At 44.8% G+C, this 17,244-nt stretch overlaps 1 protein-coding gene across 1 annotated transcript in view; it reads right to left on the bottom strand.

Annotated features, from left to right (window-relative positions):
- eipr1 (EARP complex and GARP complex interacting protein 1) overlaps nt 1-17,244 on the bottom strand; it is a 72,443-nt gene that overhangs the window by 33,526 nt on the left and 21,673 nt on the right. The window contains exon 5 of the mRNA XM_079287234.1: nt 1,415-1,514. Within this exon, the coding sequence (XP_079143360.1) occupies nt 1,415-1,514 (100 nt within the window). The remainder of the gene's footprint in view (nt 1-1,414; nt 1,515-17,244) is intronic.

The raw sequence follows: 17,244 nt of genomic DNA, 5'->3' as shown, positions 1-17,244 counted from the left end.
TAAAAAACAAGGCAGCAATTGGCTATTAATATACCCAGAAGTATATAAAGTACCTAAAATTGCCGATCTACAACATTCCAATTTAGTTTACAAGTACATGCATCAGTGGAGAAGAGCTTTTGTAAGTTATCTTCCAGGTGAATTTTAATACAGAATGTACAAGTTTTTAGTCATTTTTTCGAACATGGGATGGTGGTGCACTTCAGCCTCTTGTGGCCGAAATTGGTATAACAACAACAACAAACACAACGAATACGATTTTTGCCAAAAAAAAAAAAAAAAAAAAAAAAAAAAAAATAGTAAAACTTTTTCCCCTCACGTTTTCACTGATGGAAAAAAGTAACTCATCCTGGGAAAACTTTTGAATGAAACTAAAAATAGTATCCTGGCAAAAGCTTTATGCACCCACTCTTATGTCATAAACACCAGGGAGAAAACAACTTCAAATCAGACTTGGATCAGAAAAATGGATAACAGAATATTTTTCCCCAGCTTGCCTCTCAGGGCTTCCATAGTCTCTCTCTTAATTTCACATTTTTCCAAAACTAGCTGGGAAAACGACAGCATTACATTGTTTTATACTTTTAAAAAAACAACAAGAACTGTCCTCTCTCCACATGCTATTGATACTAGACCCAACACCTTCTTATATTCTGAATGAAGCTGTACAGAATTTCAAGTAGCCATAGTATTGCTCAGCCATACACACTCCGGCCTGATAATTCCTGTGGAAGGTAGCCTACTACCCCTAAAGAGAGCACTTGTCTGTTTCTAGGCATGAGCGAATACTGCGCAGGAACTAAATCTAGTTCTTCTGGTTGAAACGAAGCTTAAGTTCAGAGCTCCTTTAAAAGCACTGATAGCAGCATACTAATGCCTCCAGATTTGGAACGAGACGTTTCACTATCATATACGTGTATATATTACAGTGTCCACACATTTGGCCATGTAGTGCAGCTCTCTTACATTTTCATGTGAAACACAATGTATGACACCAGTCAATGGACTGTGAAGAAATAGATCCAGTGAATGACTTTCCTCCTACTTATTGAACAAGACTATTACTATCACTGTTGGAGAGACTTGGCCAGAATAATATGAAAGTGGCCACATCTTATAAACCTTCCCAGATACTGTGTGTGTGTGTGTGTGTGTGTGTGTGTGTGTGTGTGTGTGTGTGTGTGTGTGTGTGTGTGTGTGTGTGTGTGTGTGTGTGAGAGAGACAGAATGAATAGTGGATACTCTTTTGTCGCAGAGAGGATGTGCGCGCCTGATAACACACAGACGATATGGTGGCTATCAAATAATGAGTTAGCTATTGTGCGATATGGGGTGAGTGCCTCTGTATGTACTGTGGCTTACAGTGTGTGTGTGTGTGTGTGTGTGTGTGTGTGTGTGTGTGTGTGCGTGTTACCGTGGCCTGTGTTGAGCTATCCTGCAGGTCCCAGAGTAGTGCATGGTTATCAGCCAATGAAATCACACGCTTGCCATCCCCCATGGGCTCCCACAGCACGCTGTAAATACACACACACACACACACACACACACACACACACACAAGCAGAAAGTCACAGTCAATTAGAATGCAGATGTTGGTCAAACATGCCTACAGGCTCATCCACACATGCTGCAGCACTGGAGCGAATGGAGCGTGTTGGTCAGATTCACATGCCTGTTAATACAGCACCTTGTACAATATCACAGTTACATTGACTTTTAGATACGTGCAGATATGTGAATGCATGTATCCTGCATTTGCAGTGTCAAGAAGGAAATCTTGCACATCATACATGTTTGTTTTAACAAACGTTAAGGTTGCTATATTTTTCTTTTGGTGATAAATTTCCATTACAAAAGCTCCAAACCAAGAAATTGTGGGTCCTTCTATAATAATACCTTCTGATTTCCGTCCCGTCTGTGACAGAGAAAAGGCTCAGTCCCTATAGCTGTGAGCTAAAGTTACTCATCATCTAACACAAGCAAATGCATTGTTGGGGCCTATTTTAAGCAGAGCAGTAATCTGGTGTTCCAGTGAGCACTTCTGTCAGATGGTACAGAGGTGTTTCGAGTCGAAATAAACTGAAGGGTGTGTTGATGGTGATGAAGGAACACTGTGGCTCATTGATAGTTATGGACAACAATAGAGTTCTATGGCTGTTTTAACCACACACTACTTGTTAGTAGGATCAATTCGTTCTTGGTTTTGGTCTATTTTTATTGGCGATGCATGGACCTGACTTTTCTCAGTCCTGATACCGATACCTGGGCTTTAGGTATCGATGCCGAGAACTGATCCAATACCAGCGTTTCATGATTTATGTGTATGCGTCACTGTGTGGCAGAGACCGGGATCATTCTTTCATGTGTAAGGCAACATCAGGCTTGACTTCGAGATTACTTTCCTAACTTTGTAGAACAAAATGTAACAAATAAATTCATAGATATAAATGTACTGAGTTGTAATTTATTCAAATAATGGTATGCACTACCAGATCAGACTTTTGTCACCAATACCCAATCCAGCTGTTTGAGTCAGTATCACACCAACATAGCATATTGGTATCGGTGCATCGCTACTATTGGTGAGATTTGTTGCCAATTATTAAACAAGACAAACAGTCTACAGCCACGCTAGCAGCTTGGGCTTTTCTTAAAAAGTCAGGAGCTAAAACATCTAGTTACGAACAGTGTAAGAAAAACAATCTGTTTTTGAACATTAAAGCATGTAAACATGTTCTAGTAGAAACCCAAAATAAGTATGAACCTGGAAGATGAGCACGATGTGACCACCTCCGTTAAAAAAGAAATATTTCTCCACATTTTCCCCAGTTCAGCTCATCACTATTTGCTCAAGACAGTGACATTAGCATACAACAGAGTTCTGCACGTTTAGCACAGAGAACTTATTGGCAAATCCAGCAGCCCAATTCTGTCAATCTAGTGTTCAAACACAGCAGTGGGTACAGCCTCGCCTCAGCGGTGTGAAAGAAGTGGTAGCTCTTACTGCATACTTAGCTTTGATTCCTCCCTGCATACTACTTTCTGCAGAGTATTGATTCCTCGCTGCATGCTTCTTGCGCTCGGCTTAAAATATGTATTTTGCACGCGAGCCATAGGGGCCTCACCAGACCTGACACACTGGAGCCTAAACTGTTGCTTTACACTTCCCTTGTGGTTGATTTGATCACTCGTATTCTTTTTGCCGTTTGTTCTCCTCAGTTCGGGTAGGCCTAACAGCTCTGCAGTGTCGGCAGAAACACAACTACACAGGATAAGAAAGAAGACACAACCCATGTGAGAAAGCTGCGCTTTGAAGTCTGAGTCCTGTCGGCTTTAAAAGCAATATGTCAGTGCAGTCAGAGACCCGGCAATAAGCTAAACATAACCTTGGCCTGGGAAAGCTGCTATATGCTTGTTAAGGGGTTTGACTTAAAAAAATAAAAAGAGTCTAATCTCGGTTAAAGGATGTAAAATGTCACAGAGGTGCACACGTGGTCTGGCTGAAGGTTTGGATGTCTGAGCGCATCACAGCTGTAAACCGCTGTCACCGGTTTACGAAATGACGGCGTTTATTTCAGGACTTTGGTCCATTAGAGCAGGGGTTCTTAACCTTTTTGACCTCGGGGCCCAACTTTTCAAGTACAAAGTGTCCCGGGGCCCACTCTGACTATATGCATCAAAAGTGTCAGACAACCTGTAGGTCATACAGCAACAGAGCAGTGGGCCTTTGGAGTCAGTAAAAATTTAAGATTTTTGTCCGCATAAAATAAAAAAATATCTTTCAGTATAAATAACTGCCGGTGGCTGTATCTGTACAGGTAAAGGACAGTATAGGGCTGTAACTACACTATCAGTGAACAACTGCCTCAAATTTGAAGAAGATTGGACAAAGTATGACCATTCTACAGAGTTTCTTCCATGAAGAGATCCAGGCGGAGCTCTAAAAGGACATTTGGAGACCCAAATGGACACATGGTAACCACATGATATTCTGACACACTAAAGGTGTTTCTCCCTTTATATTTTGATATTATATGATTTTCCTTTTATTTTTAGCCTTTGCAAACTGCAAAAACTATGTATATATGGTCGAAGACGTGGTGTGTGAGTAGCGGACTTGCTGTGCTTAATGGCTGCGTCCGAGCGCACGAACGAGAATGAGAATAGCTCAGTGACGCAAACGTTGGTTGACGGCTTATGGAAGAGGAGGATAAGGTTTGTACTATAAGTACTAGCGTTTTCTGAAGCCAGTAGCTCCATGGTAACATCCGCTAGCACGTTGTCGGGTCTGTAATGTGTCTTTTTCCATCGAAATGCTGCAAGATACGACTTGCAGCGGTTATGGCGACTTTGGACAGTGTGTGTGTGGGCTCCTTTTGTGAAAAATCCATAAGAAATGAAAGAAAATCAATGATTTCTTTGCAAAGATGAGGATTTTGGGCATGCTGGGATACCAAACACGGACATGTTTTGTGACGTATTTGCGCAAACAAGCCGTTGGAACGGAAGGGGAGGGGATCGAGGATGCCGGTGTTGAACAGGCAAAACCCTTGTTAAATAAATGAGATGATACAATGTGATGATCACAAAGACATTTATTATCATGTGTATGTAAACCTGCATACACAACAAGAAGCCCAACAGACTTTCCCACGAGCGTTGGATGTTTCGTCGCTTGGTGTCGCTTTATTTTTGAAGGCTTCAGTGCTTCGTTTGACAGCATTAGCCCACATTCCACACACTGAGCCCTCGGCTCTGCCTCGTTGCCTCCGTTCACAAAGCCGTACTGAAGAAAGTCAGGGTTGTACTTGCACACACACATTTAGACTTTTGGGGGGTATGGCACCACTGTCGTCTTCATTTTTTCTTTTTAATAACTTATCCATAACTTTCGCTACAGGCTAGCGGCTAGCTGAGTATCTTCTTCTGCTTATTGCAGCTTGTTAAACAACTGACTGACTCATTACCGCCACCAGGTGGTGGGAAGCTATATTGTAACTGAGCGTCTCATGGATAACAGTAATATCTCTGGTGTCTTCAATTGATAACCTATGCGGTCCCGCGGCCCTCGCGGCCCTCTAGGTGGCGCTCACGGCCCAATCATGGGCCGCGGCCCTATCATGGGCCGCGGCCCTATCATGGGCCGCGGCCCTATCATGGGCCGCGGCCCTATCATGGGCCGCGGCCCTATCATGGGCCGCGGCCCTATCATGGGCCGCGGCCCTATCATGGGCCGCGGTCCTATCATGGGCCGCGGCCCTATCATGGGCCGCGGTCCTATCATGGGCCGCGGTCCTATCATGGGCCCGCGGCCCTATCATGGGCCGCGGCCCTATCATGGGCCGCGGCCCTATCATGGGCCGCGGCCCTATCATGGGCCGCGGCCCTATGGTTAAGAATCACTGCATTAGACGACTTGATTTCCTCGGACTCGTTTGTCAACTTGAAGCAGCAGCAGCAACAATGCCCGGTGTTTGACGCAGAGCGTGTGTTATTGAAGGTGAGTGTTCGTGGGAGATAAAACAAAAATGATGGAGCAAGGGAGGGGAGTCAAAAGTTTGCTTTTGGATTTAATCCAAATTTCAAATATGCACAGTCCTATTAGAAAAAGGTGGAGCGGGGAGAGGGCGAGAGGGGCGGTGTTTATCAGGGCTGTAAATTCATGACTGCTGAGGGACAGATTTCACTGCCCTCCTGCACAATGCCATGGGGAACACGCGCGCACACGCACACGCACACACACACACGCACGCACACACACACTCACACACTCTCTCTCACACACACACACACACACACACACACACACACACACACACACACACACACACACACACACACACACACACACACACACACACACACACAGACACACATTTTGTCACTGAAGAGGAAACCACATTGACTTCTATTCGCTGCCTGAATATGTTTGTTTTTAAGTCTGTCATAATACAATATACATGTATGCAATACGCACATTGAAAGTTGTTGAAATCAGTTTAGCTGTGATCATTCCTCCTCTCCATACTGGCCATGAAGCCATCTCTTCCACACACCACTACACTATGAAAGATGGGAGGCAAAATCCGGATCTCATTCTGTGTAAAAAATGTATTGTTAAATTCAGCTGAAGCCAAATCCAGTGGGTATCCTCACCCTTAAGTATGCATAACAACATGGACAAAAAGATTTGAGGAATATATCTCATTTATCACATTTAATTTGTGATTGTTATCTAAAAAATACTCACCAGGCTGTAGCCTATTTAGCCAACACTTAAAGGGAAAATTCACTGATTTTCAAACTTATCTCCATCTATCTGAGTTAGGGATAGTGTAAAAAAATGGCTGCAGTTCTTGCCGATGTGCCTTTTCTCTGTGGTGCAACACCAAAGTCTGTTGTTCTCCCTCCATCCAGTGACGTCTTCAGAGGCAAGGTAGAACTACAGAGTGCTACTTCAGCTTCGTGGCACAATGCTGCTAAAACAAATGGCCTTGTTCTCTACGCTTGTATTGCAAACTAGTTTTCAGCAGCGAAAAAGACGCCCCAAAATATGAGTGTCGAGGATGTCATGGACGAGGATTTTGACAATGTACATTTTGACAGTGTTTTGGCCAGGCGGCAACCTCCGGTTCTGCCGAGTGAAGCCAATGCTGAAGAGTCCTAAACTTGCATTCTCTCTAGTGTCCACCAGGGGGCGACTCCTCTGGTTGTATAGAAGTCTGTGAGAAAATGACTCTACTTCTCTCTTGATTTATTGCCTCAGTAAACATTGTAAACATGAGTTTATGGTCTCAATCTCTAGTTTCAAGTCTTCTTCAATACAGCATGATGTTCATTTAGTAAATGATGGTCCATTTAGAGTCAAACAGACCATAAAGTATGATTTAAGGCGGGCTTACTGTGATTGACAGATCACTGTTGCTACCAGAGCCGTATACGGCGTCTCTACATCACTTCTCCGCATTCCTAATATGGTGACGTTTGTTCATTGGTTGCGAAAAAAACATAGTGGCGGGCGTATTCCAAGATGGCGACAGCGAAATCAACAAACTCGAGGCTTCAAAACAGCAGTCCACAAATCAATGGGGGATGACACCATGACTACGTCCCCTTCTTCTATACAGTCCATGGTTTTGGCCGACTCGGATATTCAGCCGGAGAGAGGCCACTCGAGGCTGCAGCAGCAACGGGGAGGATATGGCCGAAGGGGAAACTCCAGAACCCGACACCGACTGGCGGAGCCTTGGACAGAAACCGAATCATTCTGCTGTAATGAATATCAGAGTGGGCAGTCTCTCTTTGATGCTGTCGCCGACGACAACCCAGAGCGCAAACTGAGAGTGCGTTACCATACATGAAAGCTTTCGTCTGAAAATAACATGATGCAAAATGAAACCGGCAGATCATCAGCACTGACACCAGCAAGCAGAGAGCCTTAACTAATCAACTGCTAGGAATTTCATGGAATAGTTTTAATAACCAATAAATTCAGGTTACTTGACTACAGCTGAGTGAATGACTAACCTAACCTAACCTTTAACCTGAACCACTTTAAGAGTCATTTCTATGAACAGATTCCGAATCTGTACACAACGGGACAAGATTTTGGTCTCTGGAGCGTTCTGGTTTCCGTTTGTTGAGTTTGTTGAGTAGTTTTGACCGATCACGTTTGAGTGAGTTTTGGTTGCATGCAGGCAAACAGTCCAATGGAGAGAAAAAAGATGCGGAAAGTTTTGGCTGAAATCTCAGAACTCATCGTCTACTGTCGGACGATGACTTAGCTTTTTTTTTTACTTGTAAATTGTCCACTAGTGAAACAACTACCATCTCAAGTTACTAATCGGACAATTGACCGGCTCACAGAAGAGGAAGTCCGCTGGCTAACCCGATCCCCGGAAATATTGGCTGTTGCCCCTAGAGACTAAGTCGTTGTCAGACCGATAACCAGTGTGTTGTGAGACTTCTAAACACCTAAATAACCCCAAAGGCTTAACCTTAAAAATAAAATACAAAAAAACAAGGTAAACTTAATTTATGTCGTCACGTACAATCGTACTGTCCACAGCGCAACGTAGCAAAACTCAACCTCTGTGTTTAAAGCATCCTAAGCATTCGGAGATGTGAGCTGCTGTAAAGCATCTCAGAAACAACTTCAGTGTCTCGCTCAAGGACACTTCCACATGTGGAGAAGAGGAGCTACATTTTAAAGTTGACTCACGCTACCCCGCTAAACCACAGCCACCCTTACTCCCTTTTACAAAAAACAAACAACCCGAAAATCAAACGGTGGAAATTGTGAGCACCAGCTTTTTGTCCCAATCCCATTTCTGTCCCCACAATGTGATTAATACGAGTATGCCCACAGCTTACTGGAGCTCCCAGCAGCTCATGGGCCTTATAGATGGATACTGCAGCGCGTCAGATACCACGCACACACACTCCCAACATATAAATCAGCACGCCATAGGACCAATTAAAATGCACTCACCACTTTGAGATTTACACACTGCATGATTCCCTATAGTACCAATTAATTCACGCAAGGAAGAGGGAGAGGCGGTGCAGGTGTACAGTATCTCATACTGCCTTCCTCTCTTATTGAAGAATAGAAGTTATGTGCATTTGACCTTGAGCTCTGCAACAAGCTGGCTCTCCGGCTCCTGGAATGGTATGTAAATAGTGTCGGGGAGAGCTATGGAGGTTTTACAGCCCCATATATCTATGTCTGGCAGAGGCACTTCTCCCGCTCTTTGTCTCTCGCTCTGGCTCTTGCTCTTCACATTGTTACCCCTCTTTGCTGTGCTTTGCATCCATATGAGTTTAATCCCAGCACCTTACACACAAAGCCAACAGCCAACACAAACAGAGTGTGCGTGTCTTTCCTCCTTCCGAGTGAGATTTTAGCACGGATAGAGGAACACCAGGGGCGGTGTGTGTGTGTGTGTGTGTGTGTGTGTGTGTGTGTGTGTGTGTGTGTGTGTGTGTGTGTGTGTGTGTGAGCTTTTAGTTCAGTTGTTTAGAAAGTATGTTTTCCATTAGGCTTGTACTGTATGGAGTCACAGGAGTGCATAATAAAGAATAAATCTGCAAAAGAATAAGAAAATAAATGTGGAAAAATAAAGAACAATAATTAAGGAAATTAAAAAATGTGAAAATATGAAGATAAATAAATAAAATAATAAATAAATAGATATGGAAATATAAAGATAAATAACTGAATGTAAAATGATACGCATTTTTATATATATTTATGACTTTTTAATTTCACAGTTTCATAGTTATTTATTTACTTATTTTCATACAAGTAAATATTTTTATTTTAATCAGCAGGCCTAATACAGGACACTACTATGCGACACGCCTCTCGAAAAGGTTGAAAATGTATAGCTACCCGCAACCAGACCTTTTCTGAGAGCTTAATCTCAACCCAACCTTATCCTCCAAACACAGAGAGCGAAAGGGAAGAAGATCTGACACAACACTGGTTCCTGGTGTAAATAAAAATATACATTCATTCAATGTTAAACACAGCTTATACGCGGATATGTGAGTTCTAGTACAAGAAGGTCAAAAACGCCAGGTGGGGCACTCCCGCACTCGCCTGAACAACGTGGAAATTACTAGAACTCTGAAGGATAGCTTTTGCCCCAGTTAAATGTCACATAGTCTTACAGAGAACCAGTCTCAACTGCCTGCTCCATCTTAGAGATAGAAAGAGGCGCCCTTGCATATCTAGCGCCTAGCTTATCTAGTTGGCCGAACATAACAATATGCGGCTGAATCAACATCTCACACACTGACGTTCCAGAGAAGGCGGATCCCGGACGTGAGCCAGTGTGGGCGGAGATGCTCAGTGCTCCATCAGGCTATTTGAATGCTAAAAACAAATCCGCCTCCTACTATTGCTTTGACCAATAGGCTCCAAAAGGAGGACCTAATATATGAACGCATGCGCACTCTGTTTAAGCGCCTTCTAGCTTTTCATTCACTCCTACAGAGTGAACTTTTTAGGTCCGTGCACGTTTAACTGCTGGACATAATACTTCTGTCACAAATAAACCTTATTGCTTGAATTGAGCTAAACGCCTCGACCTAAGTCTGTTCACCTGAGTTTTCTCCTCAACATGAGATTTATTCTCAACATGGTAGCAGAGGATGGTTCTTAACGATCAGTAGGAGAGACATCTCGTGACGGACTTTTTCTTCTGTCAACAGACAAAACAACAGGTGTTTTCCCGAGAGGCTGGGGATTCCGGAGGCCTGCCGGAACGATTCTTATCACCTCGGGAAACTGATCAAAGCAGCTGCAATCAAAAGGTAAGCGCAGAGCCTATTTAAATGAAATCTGCAGAATTGTATGTAGGAAAAACCAAATTGAATTGATCAGAAGTACCGGGTGTGAGTATGAATTGCTTTGACTAAATTTTTAAAGATAAATTGACGAAGCATTGTGACAGGATTGTTATGACAGCAGTGGGGGTTTTGTAGCATAGAATGTACATGTGTGTGAGTGGATCTAACAGAAATTAAGGATTGTAAGTTCTATAAACTGGCATCGTGTTCACCGTGTAAGTTTTGATAACTGTTCGGAGGTTACACAGCCGTGGCGAAAGCTTCGGTTCGCTGACCAATGACGGTCTGAAAGACTGAATTCCGGGCCACACTGTTGATTTATGCGAAGTTGCAAGCTGAGATTTGGATCGAGTATATAGAATTGTTGTTGAAATACGCTGATGTGACTGTAGTGTGTCTGGAGACTGCAAAACGCCATTTCCTAGAGGGGACCACATTCATGCAATGTTGTACACTGTAAAACGAAGATCCATCCAGAGAATTTTAATTGAAAAAAATAAATTGAGGAGGTCAAATTGAGGTAATTGATGAGGTTTGTGTACCAGTATTGCAGAAGTGGCAGTGTATGGGTTTGCATGCAGCATAGATGATCTCAGGGAGACATCGATTCAATTGTAGCACAAGAATTCGCCATTTCCTTAGGGACCGTGTTCGCACAAGGCGTACACTGTAAACAATAAGGTCAATAGACCTTTCCTGACGAGGTCTGTGTGCGATTATTTGTGGAATCACGGCAGTGTATGGTCGATTGAGTGTTGAGTAATGCCTATTAGGTATCCATCTCCTTCGGGACCGTGCTCGTGAAAACGCTATAAGAGCAGATCTATATGTGATTTGTGCGTATTTCAGTGACGGCAGTGTATGGTGTCAATCTGGTATGGATGTGAGTGACTGTGTGAAGCGTACAGGTGTTAGAGAGTACATGTGTAGTTGTAAAGTTGTAGTGTTTTTCACCAGGTTGGTGTGCTTTTCAGAGATTGACGGTCAGTGGAGCAGAGCACACGCATAAGACACAAACTTTGCACTCAAACACAGAACCACAAACACTAGAATAGAAGAGGAAAGCTGAGGGTTAATATATGTAATAGATATCCATAAGAACCGTGAACAGAGTTAGGAGCGAAGACACAGCAGGCAAAGGCACAGAGGCAAGGGAGTGAACATCTTAGATAAGAAAGACAGCTGCAGCCAAAGCAGGGAGAGATAACAACTAGGACAGAGGGCACAAGAACATTTGACAGGAGCTTTGGCTCCCTCTGGTGGTACTTCAGGAACTGCACAAGAACATTTGACAGGAGCTTTGGCTCCATCTGGTGGACATTCGGGAGTACTGCATCCAAACATTTTATATTGAAAATTTTGAAATTTGAAATTTGAAATTTGAAATTTGAAATTTGAAAAAAAAAAAAAAGAATTTTGAGAAAAAAAAAAAGATTGGAATTGATTAAAAAAACAAAAACAAAAAAACAACTTGAACTGAAAAAAAGAAGAAGAAGAACACAAGAAGACATGGCTGGAGCTGTGGCTCCATCTGGTGGCTACTCAGAAGCACTGCGTGCAAAACTGAAAAAAGCTGTAAAAGCCACAGGAGGCAAGGCTGCATGGAAAAGAGACAAGATTCATTGGGATAACTGCATGAAACGATGGCAAGAGGAGGGATGGTGGAAGGCGGCCAGTCCACTACCTCCATCGATCAACGACCTCCTGCTCGTTACCAACGATTTGACAAAACGAGTGGCCTACGCACAGACTGCAGAGAGAAATCAAACGACAAATCAAACCAAGCGATGGGGGTTCGCTAACCCACTGAAGCAAGCCCGCAAAGACAGAGAAGAGGAACAGCGAGTGGCAATGATGGCACTAGGAACGGCCATGACGGATCGGATACAGGTGGACATGCCGACCGGAAAAGAACAAACCAGGCCCCATCAGGCACTCGACATCACCCCCCTCGACATCACCCCTACCACTCAAGCCCCGGTAGGTCTGGAAAAGACTGCACAGGAACCGGGCCAGGCATCTCTGGCCTCGGCCCCTCCCCCGCCCTCAACTGGCCTGTCTCCAGCACTTCCTCTGGTTCCTCCCCCCAGTATCACCTTCGGTCCCATGGCCCGCCCCCCAAAGCCAGAAAAAGAGGAGCACCTGGAAAAAGGGGAGCATCCTATTTCTGCTACAACTGTGGGAAACCGGGACACTTCGCAAGAGACTGCATGTCAGCACTGCAGCAAGCACAGAGAGGAAGAGGACAATACTCCAGAGGAGGAGGCGGACATGGCTATGACGGACAAAGACCACAGCAAGGGGCCCATCAGGCTCCTTGGGACGAGGGACATGGTCCCCAAGGCGGGGCTCATGCCACACAGGCAAGTAGCCAACAACAATGGCCCGGAGGTTACAACAGTCCTCCCTATTGACACGCCCCTCAATCACTGGCGTCACACACTCTACATTTCGGCCTCACCAGCGAACCCTTAATCAGGTGCTCAGTAAATGGACAGGATCACACCTTCCTCGTCGATACTGGAGCCACCTGTTCGAGTGTGATGACTACGCAACCGTTGTGTCAGTGGTGGGAGTCTCTGGTACTCCAGTTCGACAATGTTACACCACCCCTCTCCCCATCACATTTCAAGATGCAACCTTCATGCACAGCTTTCTCTCTGCTCCAAACTGCCCTGTCAACCTGCTAGGACGCGATCTGATGACTCGCCTCAATCTGATTATCTGGATGAACCAAGACGGTGTCCATGTCTCGTCCAACCCACCAACTAGTACGTTGTCCATGCCAGTACGCATTCTCTCCCTTGCTCCCATTACAGAGACAGTGTCCCCCACAGACGAAGAAGTTTACTGGCTACGCTGTCTCCAAACTGGCCCCCAGACCCCTGCCATCCAATATTGGTTCAACATTCTCAAACCAAAAATCACTCAGCTTTTCCCATACAAAACTCCCCTGGACCACGTCCATTGCACTCTAAATGTCACACACGCACAGGGCCACCATCTTGCAACATCCCCAACCGCTCACTGTTGCCACTCTTCTCTCATTTCTGGGTTTAACAGGCTACTCACGAGCCCATATCCCAGACTACACCAACAACACCACCATTCTCAGAGAGATGTTGAAGGAAGTGGGCACCAGAAATCTTACTGCCACCCTCACATGGACAAAAGAAGCTGAAGCAGCTTTCTCCCACTTGAAGCAAGCACTTGCACATGCCGCCGCACTCATTTCCCCAGACTACTCCCTACCGTTCCACCTTGATGTTTCTGAAAGAGACAGCCTACTCAATGCTGTACTCTTCCAGAAAAAGGGGGGTGAGAGACAGGTACTGATGTATCATTCTTCAAAACTTGACGCTGTGGAAAATGGTCAATCCACGTGCGCAAGATATGTTGCAGCAGTGGCAAAAGCGATTGAAAAGACTTCTCATATTGTAACATCCGCCCTGAGCTCACAATCGAGCACATCAAAGAACATCAAAAGAAAGCAGGACCTTAGGAATGGTCCGAATGGACACGAAAAGGAGCCTCAAAAGACAAAGAAGGTCTGTGGAGAGCCCACGACGGCAGAGTGGTTGCCTCAGCAGAACTGTGTGCAGCACTCCTACCAGGGGCCCACGGACCTACACACGAGGGAAAGAAACGGACATTGGACAATTTAAAACAACTATGGTGGCATCCGCACATGGAAGCGATATCTTTCCTCTTCTGCGATGAATGTCAAATTTGTGGAAATCACAACCCAAGAAAACCATTCAAGACACCGATGGGATCTTATCCCGTGCCCTCTGCCTGTTTCCAAGACATCAGCATAGATTATACAGATATGACCAGAGAACAGAGTGCAGGGAAAGAGGTACATCGTGGTAATGGTAGACAGATTTTCAAGATGGGTGGAAGCAATTCCCACCAAGAGAGAAGACGCGCAGACAGTTGTAAGGTGGCTGCAGACAGAACTGATTCCCCGTTACGGAGTGCCGAGATGCATCCGCTCTGATAACGGATCACACTTTAGCAACACCATGCTCGCACAGGTAGAGCAATCTCTGGGAATCACACACCGATTCGGGTCAGTCTATCGCCCGCAATCTCAGGGCCTGGTGGAACGAGCGAATCAGGCCCTTGAGAATTGCGGCAGTGTACGGTTGATTGCGTGCAGCGTAATGTCTCAGGGAGACATCAATTATTGTTTCAATGTATGTTTTAAATCTCCTTTACTTTTTACGACTGAATTTTATTTCTTACACTGTTTCTTTAATTGTTTTTAAATCTCCTTTTCTTTTGCCTCATGTTTTGATGCTTTTAATGGTTTTATGTGAAGCACTTTGAATTACCTTATTGTTGGAATGTGCTATACAAATAAACTTGCCTTGCTTTAAGGCCAAAATTGCCAAAGTTTGCGCGGGCTCCAAATTAACATGGGTTGAGGCCCTGCCCCTGGCCCTTATGGCCATGAGGTCCGGAAAAGGGGGAGAAACACATCTCTCCCCACACGAGATCATGACTGGCCGGCCGATGCCAGGTCCACCCAGAGATGGAGGTCATATGCCACCTCTGGATGTACAGCAGATTGAAATGTCTGACTATATGAGTGCCCTAACTCCCCTTACTGAAGCTCTCTCCAAACAGATCGAGAGGACTCGAGCAGTACCTGAAGCAGCGGCAGCTGGAAAGCAGATACAAGTAGGTGATTGGGTCAGGGTCAAGGTTCACAAGCGCAAGTGGACTGACCCCAGGTGGACTGGGCCGTACGAGGTGAAGGAGGTTACTTCACACTCGGTTCAGGTCAAGGGCAAATCAGGCGTCCCTTGGCACCACCTGACACATTGTGTCCCAGCACCGGTACCAACCAGAACACTAGGAGAAATTCGTACTAATTTGGAAAATGCATCAGGAACTTAGATTATGCAATCTTATGCAAACCCCGCCGACCGAGGTCGGCAGCGCTTCACCTGGGAAAGGGTGGGATGTGGGAAGAAAACTATAATGGGGGTGGGAATGGGCATACTAGTTGCCTTACTGATCTGGGGATTAGAAACCAAGTATCAGACACACCAGCACCCATCTCATTCAACTGCCCCTCTTCCCTCTCCATCCCCGAATCAGACACACACCCGAACTAGACATAGCACCCCACCAGTTTCCGATCCAGACGATTCAGATGATAGGGACCTAAACATAGAGTTACAGCCATTGAATGAGTAGTTCCAAAACATAGAAGTTCACACCTAGCAGGTGTGAAAAGGGGGATTTGTAAATAAAAATATACATTCATTCAATGTTAAACACAGCTTATACGCGGATATGTGAGTTCTAGTACAAGAAGGTCAAAAACGCCAGGTGGGGCACTCCCGCACTCGCCTGAACAACGTGGAAATTACTAGAACTCTGAAGGATAGCTTTTGCCCCAGTTAAATGTCACATAGTCTTACAGAGAACCAGTCTCAACTGCCTGCTCCATCTTAGAGATAGAAAGAGGCGCCCTTGCATATCTAGCGCCTAGCTTATCTAGTTGGCCGAACATAACAATATGCGGCTGAATCAACATCTCACACACTGACGTTCCAGAGAAGGCGGATCCCGGACGTGAGCCAGTGTGGGCGGAGATGCTCAGTGCTCCATCAGGCTATTTGAATGCTAAAAACAAATCCGCCTCCTACTATTGCTTTGACCAATAGGCTCCAAAAGGAGGACCTAATATATGAACGCATGCGCACTCTGTTTAAGCGCCTTCTAGCTTTTCATTCACTCCTACAGAGTGAACTTTTTAGGTCCGTGCACGTTTAACTGCTGGACATAATACTTCTGTCACAAATAAACCTTATTGCTTGAATTGAGCTAAACGCCTCGACCTAAGTCTGTTCACCTGAGTTTTCTCCTCAACATGAGATTTATTCTCAACACTGGTTAAATACCCAGATAGGCTAAGCTCTGCCCTTTTATCTCTCCTTGCTCCTTTTTATTGAAGAGAGTAAAAAACATAAGGTTAAAGTTAATTTGCCCATCATTATATTGTTTCAATAAAGGACATATACACTTTGTAACTGTTTCCCAGAGCATTTCACTGAAAGGAAACTCAATAACTAAGCTTACAGTAGCTTTCGGCTATACAACAGTTTACCTCAGACGCTGCTCTGGGTCAATAGGAACCCGTCTGCAAGAATCTATTGGAACCTTTTGTAGAAAAGTGCTGCCTGTAAGAATAGCTTTGATGCGAAATATTCCCAGGAAGTATCTCGCAATTTTGTGTTATTTATTTATCACGCAATTGGAGTTAGCCTTTAATGCAAGCGCCCAAGTTATTTTTTGACCAGCACCTGCTGGAAAAACAACACCAAACCTGCAAACTGCAGTGCAATGCCTGCATCATGGCGTTTAATCTAAGATGTGGTTGAAAGGGCTGGATCGCAACGGCCCCTGTAATCGTCTGATAGCCCCCATCACACACACACACACACACACACACACACACACACACACACACACACACACACACACACACACACACACACACACACACACACAGGTCTAATTGTCTGCATGAGAGAGGTCCAATTGATTGGGACTAGGGGACCCTCACAGTATAAAACCATGCTTCGTAAAGAAATCGGCCTACACACGTGGACATGCACACACGCACGCACGCACACACGCACACAATCACATCCACAAACACCTCCTACCCCCTCCTGTCACACCCCACTTTAGAAAATCAACCTCGTTGCCTTTTGCGCTTTACCATTCCCTCCTAGGGCCCTGATTGGCTCAAATGGCTCCACGGGAATCGATTTTCTCAACCTAATCGAAACCAAGTGAGAGAAGAAAGAAGAGAGCACGCATGGTGCACACACAAGCAACCATAAACCTGATTTTCACCTAGCTTTG

This window comes from Melanostigma gelatinosum (genome assembly GCF_949748355.1).
Source record: "Melanostigma gelatinosum genome assembly, chromosome: 16".
In the NCBI taxonomy this organism is placed as follows: Eukaryota; Metazoa; Chordata; class Actinopteri; order Perciformes; family Zoarcidae; genus Melanostigma; species Melanostigma gelatinosum.
Note: the sequence above shows the minus strand (reverse complement) of the source record. Positions and strands in the feature narration are given on the sequence as shown.